The 17,480-nt window shown below is 52.0% G+C and overlaps 2 protein-coding genes across 2 annotated transcripts; both read right to left on the reverse strand.

Annotated features, from left to right (window-relative positions):
- Positions 1-884: 884 nt before the first annotated feature.
- LOC133360971 (methylcytosine dioxygenase TET-like) lies at positions 885-14,118 on the reverse strand. The gene is made up of 4 exons (XM_061579855.1): positions 13,214-14,118; positions 12,678-12,797; positions 6,231-8,008; positions 885-1,044 (listed from the first exon to the last, which is right to left on the reverse strand). Exons 3-4 carry the CDS (start codon positions 7,943-7,945, stop codon positions 885-887), a joined length of 1,875 nt encoding a protein of 624 aa, XP_061435839.1. The 5' UTR covers positions 7,946-8,008; positions 12,678-12,797; positions 13,214-14,118.
- On the reverse strand, positions 10,932-15,966 carry LOC133360910 (eukaryotic translation initiation factor 4 gamma-like). The gene is made up of 2 exons (XM_061579791.1): positions 15,795-15,966; positions 10,932-12,504 (listed from the first exon to the last, which is right to left on the reverse strand). Exons 1-2 carry the CDS (start codon positions 15,836-15,838, stop codon positions 11,343-11,345), a joined length of 1,206 nt encoding a protein of 401 aa, XP_061435775.1. The 5' UTR covers positions 15,839-15,966; the 3' UTR covers positions 10,932-11,342.
- Positions 15,967-17,480: the final 1,514 nt, after the last annotated feature.

The raw sequence follows: 17,480 nt of genomic DNA on the forward strand, positions 1-17,480 counted from the left end.
AGTGTGGTGAGCGTGGTGAGCGTGGTGAGCGTGGTGAGCGTTGTGAGCGGGTGAGTGTGGTGAGCGTGGTGAGCGTGGTGAGTGTGGTGAGTCTGGTGAGTGTGGTGAGCGTGGGTGAGTGTGGTGAGCGTGGTGAGTGTGGTGAGCGTGGTGAGTGTGGTGAGTGTGGTGAGCGTGGTGAGTGTACGTGGTGAGCGTGGTGAGTGTGGTGAGCGTGGTGAGCGTGGTGAGGGCGTCCGTGTGAGCATGGTGAGTGTGGGTATTGCGGTGAGTGTGGTGAGTGTGGTGAATGTTGCTAGTGTGGTGAGCATTGCTAGTGTTGTGAGCGTGGTGAGTGTGGTGAGTGTGATGATGTGTGTGAGTGTTGTGAATGTCGCTAGTGTGGTTAGTGTGGTTAGTGTGGTGAGTGTGATGAGTGTGGTTAGTGTGGTGAATGTTGCTAGTGTGGTGAGCGTGGTGAGTGTGGTGAGTGTGATGAGTGTGGTGAGTGTGGTTAGTGTGGTGATGTGTATGCGTTGGTGATTGAGTGTGGTTAGTGTGGGGATCTTGCTAGTGTGGTGAGTGTGGGGAGTGTGGTGAGTGTGGGTATGGCGGTGAGTGTGGTTAGTGTGGTGAATGTTGCTAGGGTGGTGAGCGTTTGCTAGTGTGGTGAGCGTGGTGAGCGTGGTGAGTGTGGTGAGTGTGGTGAGTGTGGTTAGTGTGGTGAGTGTGATGAGTGTGGTTAGTGTGGTGAATGTTGCTAGTGTGGTGAGCGTGGTGAGCATGGTGAGCGTGGTGAGCGTGGTGAGCGTGGTTAGTGTGGTGAGCGTGGTGAGCGTGGTGAGCGTGGTGAGCGTGGTGAGCGTTGCTAGTGTTGGTGAGCGTGGTGAGCGTGGTGAGCGTTGCTAGTGTGGTTGGTGCAGCTCGTGTTGCGGTGGTTTGGTGTGGCTGGTGCGTTGCTGCCGGCGTGGCTGGCGTGGTGGTGCCGTGGTGGTGCCGTGACCGCTCCTCACCATCGCCTGCTCAATCTTGTTGTCGATGGCCACCACGCTGGCTCCAGAGGCACTGCACAGGACACCACACACAGAGACAGCCCCACCCCCCCTCTCAACCACGGTGCCTCCGAGATGGTAACTACCTCGCCTGGTACACAGTCTCTTGCAGGCGACACGGGGGCTCTAACCCAGGACTTCAATCTCAGTGACTTGGACACAGAGACCCAGACCCAGGGCTTGAACCCAGGACTTCAATCTCAGTGACTTGAACACAGAGACCCAGACCCAGGGCTTGAACCCAGGACTTCAATCTCAGTGACTTGGACACAGAGACCCAGACCCAGGGCTTGAACCCAGGACATCAATCTCAGTGACTTGTACACAGAGACCCAGACCCAGGGCTTGAACCCAGGTCTCAAGCTGAGTGACTTGAACACAGAGACCCAGGGCTTGAACCCAGGACTTCAATCTCAGTGACTTGAACCAGAGACCAGACCCAGGGCTTGACCCAGGACTTCAATCTCAGTGACTTGAACACAGAGACCCAGACCCAGGGCTTGAACCCAGGCCGTCAGGATCCAGTGACTTGAACACAGAGACCCAGACCCAGGGCTTGAACCCAGGTCTCAAGCTCAGTGACTTGAACACAGAGACCCAGACCCAGGGTTGAACCCAGGACTTCAATCTCAGTGACTTGGACACAGAGACCCAGACCCAGGGCTTGACCCAGGTCTCAAGCTCAGTGACTTGGACACAGAGACCAGACCCAGGGCTTGAAACCCAGGTCTCAAGCTCAGTGACTTGAACACGACACCCAGACCCAGGGCTTGAACCCAGGTCTCAAGCTCAGTGAATTTGGACACAGACACCCAGCCCAGGGCTTGAACCCAGGTCTCAAGCTCAGTGACTTGGACAAGACACCCAGACCCAGGGCTTGAACCCAGGCCGTCAGGATCGGTGTCTGCAGGAGGCTGGGGGTGTGGCCGTGGTGGGAATAGCAACAACCGCCCCTTTCCGTGGCCAATCGGTGATTCCTTACACACATACACACACGTATACACACATATACATACCCTATACACACGTATACACCCTATATACATACATATACATACCCTATATACACACACATATACATACCCTATATATACACACACACACAGACACACATATACATACCCTATACACACACACATATACATACCCTATACACACACACATATACATACCCTATACACACACACATATACATACCCTATACACACACACATATACATACCCTATACACACAAAGATAAAGATCCCCCGTATAGCCTTAACAGACTGTAGGGGCAAGTGCTGTTAGCGAGCACCTATGAAGGCCGGAACGGTACACGAGGGGGTGGGTGGCCAGCACCACGCCCGACCGCCTTTGTCTCCCCAGTGGCGATGTTTACACACCGCACCAGGTACTCATTTAAGGCTGAGTCGACCTAGGGGAGGCCCAGGACCGGTTCAGATAATCGTCACTGGTGTTAGCCGTGAGCGGGAATCGAACCCGGGTCGCCAGGTTCATAGCGCAGCGCGCTAACCGCTACACTACCGCTCCCCACTATACACACACACACATACACACACACACATACACACACATACCCTATACACACACATACCCTATACACACACACACATACACACACACATATACATACCCTATACACACACACACACATACCCTATACACACACACACACACACATACCCTATACACACACACACACATACACACACATACCCTATACACCCTATACACACACACACACCCTATACACACACACATATACATACCCTATACACACACATATATATACCCTATACACACACATATATATACCCTATACACACACACATACACACACACACATACCCTATACACACACACACATATACATACCCTATACACACACATACATACCCTATACACACACATATATATACCCTATAAAAAAACAAAGATCCCCCATATAGCCTGAACAGACTGTTGGGGCAAGTGCTGTTAGCGAGCACCTATGAAGGCCGGAACGGCACACGAAAGGGTGGGGTGGCCAGCACCACGCCCGGCCGCCTTTGTCTCCCCAGTGGCGATGTTTGCTACACACCGCACCAGGTACTCATTTGAGGCCGAGTCGACCTAGGGGAGGCCCAGGACCGGTTCAGATACTCGTCACCGGTGGTGGCCGTGAGCGGCAATCGAACTCGGGTCGCCAGGTTCGTAGGTCAGCGTAGCGCTAACCGCCGCGCGTGCGCGGGTCACGTGACAGATGTGATGTCACCGCTAACTTCCCGTGCAAAAATTACGAAAAAAAAGTCTATTTTAATAATGTTTGCACGGTGTACAGTCTGGAAAATACCCACATGGCAAATTTCAAGTTTGTTGCATGTCGGGAAGTACGCTAAACATTTTGAACAGACACACATATTCACGAATTTCCCTTTTATAGTTATAGATACATACACACACACACCCTACACACACACATTCATACCCTACACACACACACCCTACACACACACATTCATACCCTACACACACACACCCGACACACACACATTCATACCCTACACACACACACACACCCTACACGCACACATTCATACCCTACACACACACACACACCCTACACGCACACACACACCCTACACACACACATTCATACCCTACACACACACACCCTACATACACACACATTCATACCCTACACACACACATTCATACCCTACACACACACACACCCTACACACACACACCCTACATACACACACACATTCATACCCTACACACACACCCTACACACACACACCCTACACACACACACACACATTCATACCCTACATACACACACATTCATACCCTACTACACACACATTCATACCCTACACACACACACACCCTACACACACACATTCATACCCTACACACACATTCATATCCTACATACACACACAGTACACACATCCATACCGCTATATATACATGCACAAATACAAAGATCCCCCGTGTAGCCTTAACAGACTGTAGGGGCAAGTGCTGTTAGTAGCGGCAGCAGCAGCACCTGTGAAGGCTACCGGCACTGTGGCACACGAGGGGGTGGGTGGCCAGCACCACGCCCGGCCGCCTTTGTCTCCCCAGTGGCGATGTTCGCTACACACCGCACCAGGTACTCATTTGAGGCTGAGTCGGTTCAGATAATCGTCACTGGTGGTGTTGGTGGCCATGAGCGGGAATCGAACTCGGGTCATAGCCGGGTTCGTAGCGCAGCGTGGCGCTAACCGCTGCACCACCACTCCGGCACCGCACAACAACGGCACCGGCAACGCTCGCGCCAGGCTAGGTGCACTCCAAGGTCACGGGACAGACCCTGCAGGTGCCGTGGGTTGACCGCTGCTGTGCCAGGCTAGGTGCACGAGGAGGTGATCACGGGACAGACCCTGCAGGTGCATTTAGTGTGAAGCGACAGACCAGGTAGCTTCCACACAGCATTATGCAGCCGATGAAAAGATAATGCCGCTCGACTGATTCGGAGTGAGACCTCTGCTGTCAAACTGGAGCCGGTCATAAGCACACTGCCCAGGTATGGGAAACTCTCCACTCTCTCCACTACTGCCCCATCACCGATTGAGAGTTGTGGGGGTGGAGTGTCCGATGGTACAAAATACCCAGGCAAGTGCTTAGTTTTGGTGGGGCTAATGGTAAGGCCCCACCTCTTAGCGGCATGCTCCAGGTTCAGCAGCAGCGCCTCCAACTCCTCCTTTGAATGAGCGGCAATCACCTGATCATCGGCATACATAACGTGGTTGACCAATAGGGAACCATCCCTTAACCGCACCCGGGCATCGATCAGCCTCCCATTCGCATCTGTATCAGATGGAAATTCCTCCGGTACAGCCATGGAAAGCTTCTTGAACTACGTGGTCAAAGATGATGTTAAATAATGTTGGAGCCAGAGGACATCACTGTCGCACCCCAAGGTGTACAGGGAATGGCTCCGATTCCCGGCCACGTAGTTTCACCCGGGCCCGCTCACCATCATGAAGGTCCTTAATGATCGTGAGCAGAGGGTCAGGGACTCCGAAAGCACGAAGAACAACCCAGAGCCCAGGCCTACTGGTGGTATCATAGGCCTTGACCAGGTCAATAAAGCAGAGATGTAGGTCTTGATGGAATTCCCTACACCTCTGCTGTAGCAGACGGACAGAAAATATGGCATCTGGGCAGGACCGCCCTTTCCTGAAATCACATTGGGGCTCCGCAAGCCTCTCCTCAGCGTGCCTGGCAAGGCGATGTTGAATAATCCTTGCCAGGACCTGAGGAGTGAGATGCCCCTGTAGTTGTTACAGTCTGTGCGGTCCCCCTTATTAAAGAGGGGGACCACCAGGGCATATTTACAATCCTGCGGAATGCCACACACTTTAGACGACACACACACGTATGTACACGCACTCTCACACACAAAGATCCCCCATGTAGCCTTAACATACTGTTGGGGCAAGTGCTGTTGGCGAGCACCTATGAAGGCAGGAACGGCACAATGAGGGGTGGGTGGCCAGCACCACGCCCGGCCGCCTTTGTCTCCCTCGCGACGATATTTGTACACCGCACTGGGTACTCATTTGAGCCTGAGTCGACCTAGGGGAGGCCCAGAACCAGGTTTAGATAATCGTCACAGGTGTTGGCCGTGAGCGGGATCGAACTTGGGTCACCGGGTTCATAGCACACAGACACGCACACAGACACGTACACAGACACTCACACACAGACACACACTCACACAGACACACACCCAGACAGACAGATGCACAGACGCACAGACACACACACAGACACACACTCAGACACAGACACTCACAGACACTCACACACAGACACACACTCACACACAGACACACACTCACACACAGACACACACCCACACAGACAGACACAGACAACACACAGACACACACTCAGACACATAAACTCACACACAGACACACACTCACACACAGACACACACTCAAACACTCACACAGACACACAGACACTCACACACAGACACACACCCACACAGACACACACTCACACAGACACACACTCACACAGCCAGACACACACACAGAGACACACACTCACACAGACAGAGACACACTCACACAGACAGACACACACTCACACACACTCACACACTCACACAGACACTCACACACAGACACACACACAGACACCACTTGACCCCTCACCTCTCATCTTCCCCGTCCAACGGAAGGCTCTGAATCAACCCGTCCAACTGTCCGTCACTCTGCTGCTGCTGCTGCTGCAGCTGTTGCTGCTGCAGCAACAGCTCCTGCTGCTGCTGCTGCAGGTGCAGCTGCTGCAGGTGCTGCACCTGCGCCAGCGAGATCTCCGTCTCGGTGGGCAGAGACAGGCGACGAAAGGCAGCGACGTCGCAGTCGATGATGCTGATGTGATTGGCCACGGTGCCGTGGTGGTGCTGCTGCTGCTGCTGCTGGTGATGGAGATGCAGACTGTTCTGCAGCTGTTGAAACTGCTGCTGCTGATTCTGATGGTGCAGCAGGTGGTGGTGGTGGTGCTGATAGTGGTGGTGGTGGTGGTACAGGGAGGGATCCCTCTCGTGAAAGTCCGAGCAAGTCCAGCGGCCCCGCCGGTACGGCACGATGTGCTCCGAGTCCAGCTTGACCACGCGGAACCGCGACGGGTTCTGCGCAGTCGCCGTGGCGACCGTCGTCGCGGCGACCGCCGCCGTGGCGACCGCCGTCGTGGCGACCGTCGCCGCCGCCGTCGTCGGTTGCAAGCAACCGTCGCAGAGTTCCGCGCACGGCCGGACGTCTCCCCGTGCCGCCGGTGTTGTGGGCGGCGCGAGTTGCACACAACCGACGGAACTTCTGCGCCCGTCGTCGCCGCCGCCGCACGCTTCCACGGCGGCGGCGGTGGCTGAGGCGGCGTCGGTGGTGGTGGGCGTGGGACGTGGCGATGCCGCTGTGGCGTAGCAGGCGGCGGCGACGGCAGCAGCAGGCGAACGAGGAGCCGAGTCCAGTGAAGCAGCAGCAGCGGCCGAAGCGGAGGCGGAAGCAGCAGCGGCGGCAGCGGCAGCAGCAGCAACGTCGGCGGTTGTTGTTGTTGTTGCAGCAGTAGCAGCAGCAGCAGCGGTACCGTTTGTAAACGCTGCCGATGGCTGCGGTAGTTGCGGTGCTTGCGGTAGTTGCGGTGGTTGTACGAAGGAAGGTTCCGCGGTCCACTGCTGCTGCTGCTGATGGTGGTGGTGGTTGTTGTCCAGATGACTGTGCTGCTGCTGCTGCTGTTGATGATTTTGTTGATACTGCTGCTGTTGCTGCTGTTGCTGCAACTGCTGCTGCAACTGCAGCTGCTGCTGATGTTCCTGCTGCTGTTGGTACTCACTGCCGCTGTTGTACTGCGGCAGCTGATTTTGTTGATGCTGATGCTGCTGATGTTGTTGATGCTGCAACTGCTGCTGCTGCTGGCACTCACTGCTGCTGTTGTACTGCAGCTGCAGCTGCTGCAGCTGCCCAAGATCCGGCGTCCGTGACTCTCCATAGAGCTTCCTCTCCTCCTCCCCCTCGGTCGTGGCGCTCCCCTCCCCCTCGACCCCCGTGACCCCGGCGACCCCCGCCACCCCCGCGACCCCGGCGACCCCCGCCACGGACGACGAGGACGACGATGCGGTGACGGCCTCCGCCTCCGCGTCCTCGCCCCCCTCCGAGTCGTCGGCGACGCTGGCGGACGAGGCGGGCCGTAGGGGCGGCACCACCACGCTGGTGATCTGGAAGCCGCTCTTCTTGCGCAGCTGAGCCGCCGCAGGGGCGGTCGCAGCCTCGGACGACGACGAGGACGACGACGACGAGGAGGAGGAGGGCGGCGACGGAGGGTGGTGGTGGTGGTGAGGAGGAGGGACCTCTCTGGATTCTCCGGGATCCATCGAGGAGGAAAAGGAGGATGAAGAGGGGAGCTGCGGTGAAGTCGGGGCCAGATTTTCTATCGGCTGCACGGGAGGAGACGAACGGGCAGACGGACAGGCAGACGGACAGGCAGACAAACAAGCAGACGGACACACGTACAGGCAGACAGACAGGCAGACAAACAAGCAGACGGACAGACGGGGGGGGGAGGACAGGTGGTGGTCAAGGTTGACGCATCGCCACAACAAAGGGAGCGAGTTTCCCCAATCAGGGGCTCGCTCGCCGGTAACACCGAGAGAGACACTGACACACACACAGAGAGAGAGACACTGACACACACACAGAGAGACACTGACACACACACAGAGAGAGAGACACTGACACACACACAGAGAGACACTGACACACACACAGAGAGACACTGACACACACACAGAGAGACACTGACACACACACAGAGAGACACTGACACACACACACACAGAGAGAGATACACGCACAGGCTAGAGACGTCATCATCGTCGTCACCACAGAGACCTTCATCCAGCAGCTGATAGACATGGTGGTGACGACACTGACACACACACAGAAATACACGCAGGGCAGAGACATCAACATCAGGTTTATCTATTATTTAAACAATGGGTATTATTACTAACTAAAGATACGTGTGTTAGTGAAGACTCACAAAGCTACGTGTGTTAGTTAAGACTCACAAATAAACACGTGATCACTCTACACGTACCGTAACAGTGAGTAAAAATTCAAGTTAACAAGGAGAATTAGCACACAAAAATCATCTGTTTGATTCCCAAAAGCCTCGAGTCTTGACTCAGGCTTGCTTGCCGGAAGGGATGTTATGAGTCACCAAAACTGCACACACAAAGACAAAGATCCCCCGTGTAGCCTTCATGGGCAGTCGGGGCAAGTGCCGTTTGGTAGCGAGTAGCAGCGCTGCCTTTGAAGGCTACCGGCACTGTGGCACACGAGGGGGTGGGTGGCCAGCACCACGCCCGGCCGCCTTTGTCTCCCCTGTGGCGATGTTTACTACACGCCACACCAGGTTACTCGTTTGAGGCTGAGTCGACCTAGGGGAGGCCCAGGCACCGGTTCAGATAATCGCCACGCTGCGCTACGAACCCGGCGACCCGAGTTCGACTCCCGCTCACGGCCACCACCGCCGCCAGTGACAGCGATGATCTCTACCGGTCCCTGGGCCTCCCCTAGGTCGACTCAGCCTCAAACGAGTACCCGGTGCGGTGTGTAGTGAACATCGCTAGCAGTGGAAAGACAAAGGCGGCCGGGTGGGCGTGGTGCTGGCCACCCACCCCCTCGTGTGCCACAGTGCCGGTAGCCTTCATCGACGCTGATATTCGCTACTCACAGCACTTGCCCCAAGTCTGTTTAGTCTACCTGGGGGATCTTTGTCTTTGGCACTCCTCTACATACGTTTCTAAGGGCTGTTGTCCGAAGCGTCGCCTGTTACAGGAAATACTCACGAACGCGTCTCAGGTTCCAGATGTCTGTGTTCCTAAGTCCAACTTGACTGCTAACGATTCAAAACGTGTTGTACGGCATCGTCACTGACACGGGGAATGGCTGTAACAGTTGTATAATCTCCTGCAGATGTAGGTGCCACTGGTCCTTCACATTCTACAGATGTAGGTGCCACTGGTTCTTCACATTCTACAGATGTAGGTGCCACTGGTTCTTCACGTTCTGCAGATGCCACTAGTTCTTCACGTTCTGCAGATGTAGATGCCACTGGTTCTTCACATTCTGCAGATGTAGATGCCACTGGTTCTTCACATTCTGTAGATGTAGATGCCACTGGTTCTTCACATTCTGTAGATGTAGATGCCACTGGTTCTTCATGTTCTGTAGATGTAGATGCCACTGGTTCTTCACATTCTGTAGATGTAGATGCCACTGGTTCTTCACATTCTGTAGATGTAGATGCCACTGGTTCTTCATGTTCTGTAGATGTAGATGCCACTGGTTCTTCACGTTCTGTAGATGTAGGTGCCACTGGTTCTTCACGTTCTACAGATGTAGATGCCACTGGTTCTTCACGTTCTGCAAATGTAGATGCCACTGGTTCTTCACGTTCTGTAGATGTAGGTGCCACTGGTTCTTCACGTTCTACAGATGTAGATGACACTGGTTCTTCACGTTCTGTAGATGTAGGTGCCACTGGTTCTTCACGTTCTGCAGATGTAGATGCCCACTGGTTCTTCACGTTCTGCAGATGTAGATGCCACTGGTTTTTCACGTTCTGTAGATGCCACTGGTTCTTCACATTCTGTAGATGTAGATGCCACTGGTTCTTCACGTTCTGTAGATGTAGATGCCACTGGTTCTTCACGTTCTGTAGATGTAGATGCCACTGGTTCTTCACGTTCTGTAGATGTAGATGCCACTGGTTCTTCACGTTCTGTAGATGTAGATGCCACTGGTTCTTCACGTTCTGTAGATGTAGATGCCACTGGTTCTTCACATTCTGTAGATGTAGATGCCACTGGTTCTTCACGTTCTGCAGATGTAGATGCCACTGGTTCTTCACGTTCTGTAGATGTAGGTGCCACTGGTTCTTCACATTCTGTAGATGTAGATGCCGCTGGTCCTTCACGTTCTGTAGATGTAGATGCCACTGGTTCTTCACATTCTGTAGATGTAGATGCCACTGGTTCTTCACGTTCTGTAGATGTAGATGCCACTGGTTCTTCACATTCTGTAGATGTAGATGCCACTGGTTCTTCACGTTCTGCAGATGTAGATGCCACTGGTTCTTCACGTTCTGTAGATGTAGGTGCCACTGGTTCTTCACATTCTGTAGATGTAGATGCCGCTGGTCCTTCACGTTCTGTAGATGTAGATGCCACTGGTTCTTCACATTCTGTAGATGTAGATGCCACTGGTTCTTCACGTTCTGTAGATGTAGATGCCACTGGTTCTTCACATTCTGTAGATGTAGATGCCACTGGTTCTTCACGTTCTGCAGATGTAGATGCCACTGGTTCTTCACGTTCTGTAGATGTAGGTGCCACTGGTTCTTCACATTCTGTAGATGTAGATGCCGCTGGTCCTTCACGTTCTACAGATGTAGATGCCACTGGTTCTTCACGTTCTGCAGATGTAGATGCCACTGGTTCTTCACGTTCTGTAGATGTAGGTGCCACTGGTTCTTCACGTTCTACAGATGTAGATGCCACTGGTTCTTCACGTTCTGCAAATGTAGATGCCACTGGTTCTTCACGTTCTGTAGATGTAGGTGCCACTGGTTCTTCACGTTCTACAGATGTAGGTGCCACTGGTTCTTCACGTTCTGTAGATGTAGATGCCACTGGTTCTTCACGTTCTACAGATGTAGATGACACTGGTTCTTCACGTTCTGTAGATGTAGGTGCCACTGGTTCTTCACGTTCTGCAGATGTAGATGCCCACTGGTTCTTCACGTTCTGCAGATGTAGATGCCACTGGTTTTTCACGTTCTGTAGATGCCACTGGTTCTTCACATTCTGTAGATGTAGATGCCACTGGTCCTTCACGTTCTACAGATGTAGATGCCACTGGTTCTTCACGTTCTGTAGATGTAGATGCCACTGGTTCTTCACGTTCTGTAGATGTAGGTGCCACTGGTTCTTCACGTTCTACAGATGTAGATGCCACTGGTTCTTCACGTTCTGTAGATGTAGGTGCCACTGGTTCTTCACGTTCTGTAGATGTAGATGCCACTGGTTCTTCACGTTCTGTAGATGTAGATGCCACTGGTTCTTCACGTTCTGTAGATGTAGGTGCCACTGGTTCTTCACGTTCTACAGATGTAGATGCCACTGGTTCTTCACGTTCTGTAGATGTAGGTGCCACTGGTTCTTCACGTTCTGTAGATGTAGATGCCACTGGTTCTTCACGTTCTACAGATGTAGGTGCCACTGGTTCTTCACGTTCTGCAGATGTAGGTGCCACTGGTTCTTCACGTTCTGTAGATGTAGATGCCATTGGTTCTTCACGTTCTACAGATGTAGATGCCACACTTTCTTCACGTTCTGTAGATGTAGATGCCATTGGTTCTTCACGTTCTGTAGATGTAGATGCCACTGGTTCTTCACGTTCTGTAGATGTAGATGCCACTGGTTCTTCACGTTCTGCAGATGTAGATGCCACTGGTTCTTCACGTTCTGTAGATGTAGGTGCCACTGGTTCTTCACGTTCTACAGATGTAGATGCCACTGGTTCTTCACGTTCTGTAGATGTAGGTGCCACTGGTTCTTCATGTTCTGCAGATGTAGATGCCACTGGTTCTTCACGTTCTACAGATGTAGGTGCCACTGGTTCTTCACGTTCTGCAGATGTAGGTGCCACTGGTTCTTCACGTTCTGTAGATGTAGATGCCACTGGTTCTTCACGTTCTACAGATGTAGATGCCACTGGTTCTTCACGTTCTGTAGATGTAGATGCCACTGGTTCTTCACGTTCTGTAGATGTAGATGCCACTGGTTCTTCACGTTCTGTAGATGTAGATGCCACTGGTTCTTCACGTTCTGCAGATGTAGATGCCACCATCGCCAGGCTGCTGCAACTGGACATATGGACAGGTTTGTTCGAATCTCTGAAAGTTTGTAAGTAGCGGAGTCCCCTGTATTTACTTTCGCTTTTTCTTCTAAAAGCCACTTAAGCCATTGGCATCGCACCGTGAACTTAAACAATCACGAAACACTTTTTATCTTACACCAGGTGGAAAGCCCCACTGACCTGCCGTGCAGGAGCTCTTTTTCAGAAGCGAATTGGCTATCACAAATGATAGCTCAACCAAGTGGCGGCAGATCACCACCATCATCATCAAGTGGAGATGTGTAGCCGCAGCCAAATGCTCTTCACGTGACGTTGATTATAAATGAGGGAAAAACCGGAGGACCCGGAGAGGAAAATGCACGCGACCACGGGGAGAGAGACATGCAAACTCTGAGTATACAGCAGGCGACGTGGTCCGCGATTGAACCCATGGCATCCTGCATACCAGGCGAGGTAGTTAACATCTCGGCACATACACACATAGTCAGGGTTCAGGATTGAACCCACGACCTCGTGCATACCAGGCAAGGTAGTTAACATCTTGGCACATACACGCATGGTCAGGTATCGAGATTGAACCCACGACCTCCTGTATACCAGGCGAGAGAGTTAACATCTCATAGCCACCGTGACGATGATGAAAGACACGAAAACTCCAAATATACAGCAGCAGGATTGTGAGGCATCTGGAATCGAACCCACGACCTCCTGCATACCGGGAGAGGTAGTCAACATCTGGAACCCTCTCTTCTACCACGCGCCTCAGCCCACGCAGTTCAACAAGGCGCCGTTAACAAGCGAATTAACGCACCGGTTCACCATGAGGGTCACTGCAAAACACACCCATTCAGCCCGTTCAAGTGTAAACTTCTGCCCATCTCAAACAAGTGAACGATGGTTAAACCCACTAACCCCACGACACTTAAACCCACTAAACCCACAGATACTTAAACCCACTAACCCCATGACACTTAAACCCACTAAACCCACAGACACTTAAACCCACTAACCCCATGACACTTAAACCCACTAACCCATGACACTTAAACCCACTAAGTCCATGACACTTAAACCCACTAACCCATGACACTTAAACCCACTAACCCATGACACTTAAACCCACTAACCCATGACACTTAAACCCACTAAGTCCATGACACTTAAACCCACGACACTTAAACCCACTAACTCCATGACACTTAAACCCACTAACCCATGACACTTAAACCCACTAAACCCACAGACACTTAAACCCACAACACTTAAACCCACTAAACCCACAACACTTAAACCCACTAACCCATGACACTTAAACCCACTAAACCCACAGACACTTAAACCCACAACACTTAAACCCACTAAACCCACAACACTTAAACCCACTAACCCATGACACTTAAACCCACTAAACCCACTAAACCCATGACACTTAAACCCACTAAACCCACAACACTTAAACCCACTAACCCCACGACACTTAAACCCACTAAACCCACAACACTAAAACCCACTAAACCCATGACACTTAAACCCACTAAACCCATGACACTTAAACCCACTAACCCATGACACTTAAACCCACTAAACCCACTAACCCTATGACACTTAAACCCACTAAACCCACAACACTTAAACCCACTAAACCCACAACACTTAAACCCACTAAACCCATGACACTTAAACCCACTAAACCCACAACACTTAAACCCACTAAACCCACAACACTTAAACCCACTAAACCCACAACACTTAAACCCACTAACCCATGACACTTAAACCCACTAAACCCACAACACTTAAACCCACAAACCCATGACACTTAAACCCACTAAACCCACGACACTTAAACCCACTAAACCCACGACACTTAAACCCACTAAACCCACAGACACTTAAACCCACGACACTTAAACCCACTAACCCATGACACTTAAACCCACTAAACCCACAACACTTAAACCCACTAACCCATGACACTTAAACCCACAGACACTTAAACCCACTAAACCCACAGACACTTAAACCCACTAAACCCACAACACTTAAACCCACTAACCCCATGACACTTAAACCCACTAAACCCACAACACTTAAACCCACTAACCCCACGACACTTAAACCCACTAACCCCATGACACTTAAACCCACTAAACCCACAGACACTTAAACCCACTAACTCCATCACACTTAAACCCACTAACCCATGACACTTAAACCCACTAAACCCACAACACTTAAACCCACTAACCCACGACACTTAAACCCACTAACCCCATGACACTTAAACCCACTAAACCCACAACACTTAAACCCACTAACCCCACGACACTTAAACCCACTAACCCCATGACACTTAAACCCACTAAACCCACAGACACTTAAACCCACTAACCCATGACACTTAAACCCACTAAACCCACAACACTTAAACCCACTAAACCCACAACACTTAAACCCACTAACCCCATGACACTTAAACCCACTAAACCCACAACACTTAAACCCACTAACCCCACGACACTTAAACCCACTAACCCCATGACACTTAAACCCACTAAACCCACAGACACTTAAACCCACTAACTCCATCACACTTAAACCCACTAACCCATGACACTTAAACCCACTAAACCCACAACACTTAAACCCACTAACCCACGACACTTAAACCCACTAACCCCATGACACTTAAACCCACTAAACCCACAACACTTAAACCCACTAACCCCACGACACTTAAACCCACTAACCCCATGACACTTAAACCCACTAAACCCACAGACACTTAAACCCACTAACCCATGACACTTAAACCCACTAAACCCACAACACTTAAACCCACTAAACCCACAACACTTAAACCCACTAACCCCATGACACTTAAACCCACTAAACCCACAACACTTAAACCCACTAAACCCACAACACTTAAACCCACTAACCCCATGACACTTAAACCCACTAAACCCACAACACTTAAACCCACTAACCCCATGACACTTAAACCCACTAACCCCATGACACTTAAACCCACTAACCCCACGACACTTAAACCCACTAACCCCATGACACTTAAACCCACTAAACCCACAGACACTTAAACCCACTAACTCCATCACACTTAAACCCACTAACCCATGACACTTAAACCCACTAAACCCACAACACTTAAACCCACTAACCCACGACACTTAAACCCACTAAACTCAGGACATTTTCCCACACAAGGGAACCCGTTCCACCGTTCAATCGACACAATCGCTTCCCAAGTCGCGAGAGCCGTAAACCTCTCCTCACCTTTTCCTTTCTCTCTCGCTCGAGCTCCTAAAAACGTTCAACATCTCAACGATTAAACTCAACCGAACCTACCCCGGCCTACAAGAGACCGAGGGGGGGTAGGCCGAAGCCTACGGTGTCGCCTGGCTCGCGCGGCCGGGGATGAGGGGGCGAGGGGTTCCCAGGCCGTAGTACTTGCCCGACCGCCTCGAGCGAAGCCGGCGATGGTTCGTCGGAGTCTCCAAGTGTGGGGACGACGTTGCCTCCCCGCCCACCCCGCGGCGAGTAACTTTAATGGAAAGTTATCTTCTAGTTACCGCGACTTTAATCGCTGTTTCTTTTTAAGATTAAAAAAAATAGGTGGCGAACTTTTTTAAGATGGCGGCAGCGCACAAGCTTCTGAGGGCGGCGGCGGTGGCGGGTTGTGATGCGGTCGCCTCGTGATGACGCCGCTTCACTCAGCGGCGGCTTTGGAGGGGGGAGGGAGGGAGATCGATCCGCCGGAATCGATTCGTCGCCACGCCCCTTACGCGCCAAAAAGTCGATTCCGATCTGCGGTTACGTTCGCCTTCGACGGTGGGTGGGGGCGTTGAATCGACCGGCGACCGTGGTGGAATCGATTCCATTGAGGCTATGTCGGTGTTAAAAGGAGGCAATCGATTCCGTTATGCAATCGAAAGATTAGAAAACCGATTTAGAATTCGAGGAATTCCAAAAGGGAGTGGGGGGGGTGGATGACGTCATAGCGTCGCGGGTGGGGCGTGCGTCGAGCGATGACGTCCCCTCACAGGAATCCCGGAGGGTGCAAATGACGTCACATAGTTTTAAAGTGGATGTGGGTTAGTCATGGGTCTGTGTGTGTGAGTGGTGAGTCTGTGTGTCTCTGTGTGGTGAGTCTGTGGGTCTCTGTGTGGTGAGTCTGTGAGTCTTTGTGGTGAGTCTCTGGGTCTCTGTGTGGTGAGTCTGTGGGTCTCTGTGTGGTGAGTCTATGGGTCTCTGTGGTGAGTCTGTGGGTCTCTGTGGTGATGAGTCTGTGGGTCTCTGTGTGGTGAGTCTGTGGGTCTCTGTGTGGTGAGTCTGTGGGTCTCTGTGTGGTGAGTCTGTGAGTCTCTGTGTGGTGAGTCTCTGGGTCTCTGTGTGGTGAGTCTGTGGGTCTCTGTGTGGTGAGTCTATGGGTCTCTGTGGTGATGAGTCTGTGGGTCTCTGTGTGGTGAGTCTGTGGGTCTCTGTGTGGTGAGTCTGTGGGTCTCTGTGTGGTGAGTCTGTGGGTCTCTGTGTGGTGAGTCTGTGGGTCTCTGTGTGGTGAGTATATGGGTCTCTGTGTGGTGAGTCTCTATGTGGTGAGTCTCTGGGTCTCTGTGTAATGAGTCTGTGGGTCTCTGTGTGTGTGAGTCTGTGGGTCTCTGTGTGATGAGTCTGTGGGTCTATGTGTGGTGAGTCTGTGGGTCTCTGTGTGGTGAGTCTGTGGGTCTCTGTGTGGTGAGTCTGTGGGTCTCTGTGTGGTGAGTATATAGGTCTCTGTGTGGTGAGTCTCTATGTGGCGAGTCTCTGGGTCTCTGTGTGATGAGTCTGTGGGTCTCTGTGTGTGTGAGTCTGTGGGTCTCTGTGTGGTGAGTCTGTGGGTCTCTGTATGGTGAGTCTATGGGTCTCTGTGTGGTGAGTCTGTGGGTTTCTGTGTGATGAGTCTGTGGGTCTCTGTGTGGTGAG

The sequence above is a fragment of the Lethenteron reissneri genome, chromosome 70 (genome assembly GCF_015708825.2).
Source record: "Lethenteron reissneri isolate LAM-NWPU_2019-01 chromosome 70, ASM1570882v1, whole genome shotgun sequence".
Taxonomy (NCBI): Eukaryota; Metazoa; Chordata; class Hyperoartia; order Petromyzontiformes; family Petromyzontidae; genus Lethenteron; species Lethenteron reissneri.

Coding starts and splice junctions, on each gene's coding strand:
- LOC133360910 (XM_061579791.1), bottom strand. CDS start 15,838: ATGTTGAACGTTTTTAGGAGCTCGAGCGAGAGAGAAAGGAAAAG. Junction 12,505..15,794: donor AGCGAGAGAGAAAGGAAAAG/GTGAGGAGAGGT, acceptor CCATATGTCCAG/TTGCAGCAGCCTGGCGATGG.
- LOC133360971 (XM_061579855.1), bottom strand. CDS start 7,945: ATGGATCCCGGAGAATCCAGAGAGGTCCCTCCTCCTCACCACCACCAC. Junction 1,045..6,230: donor TTGGACGGGGAAGATGAGAG/GTGAGGGGTCAA, acceptor TGTCCTGTGCAG/TGCCTCTGGAGCCAGCGTGG.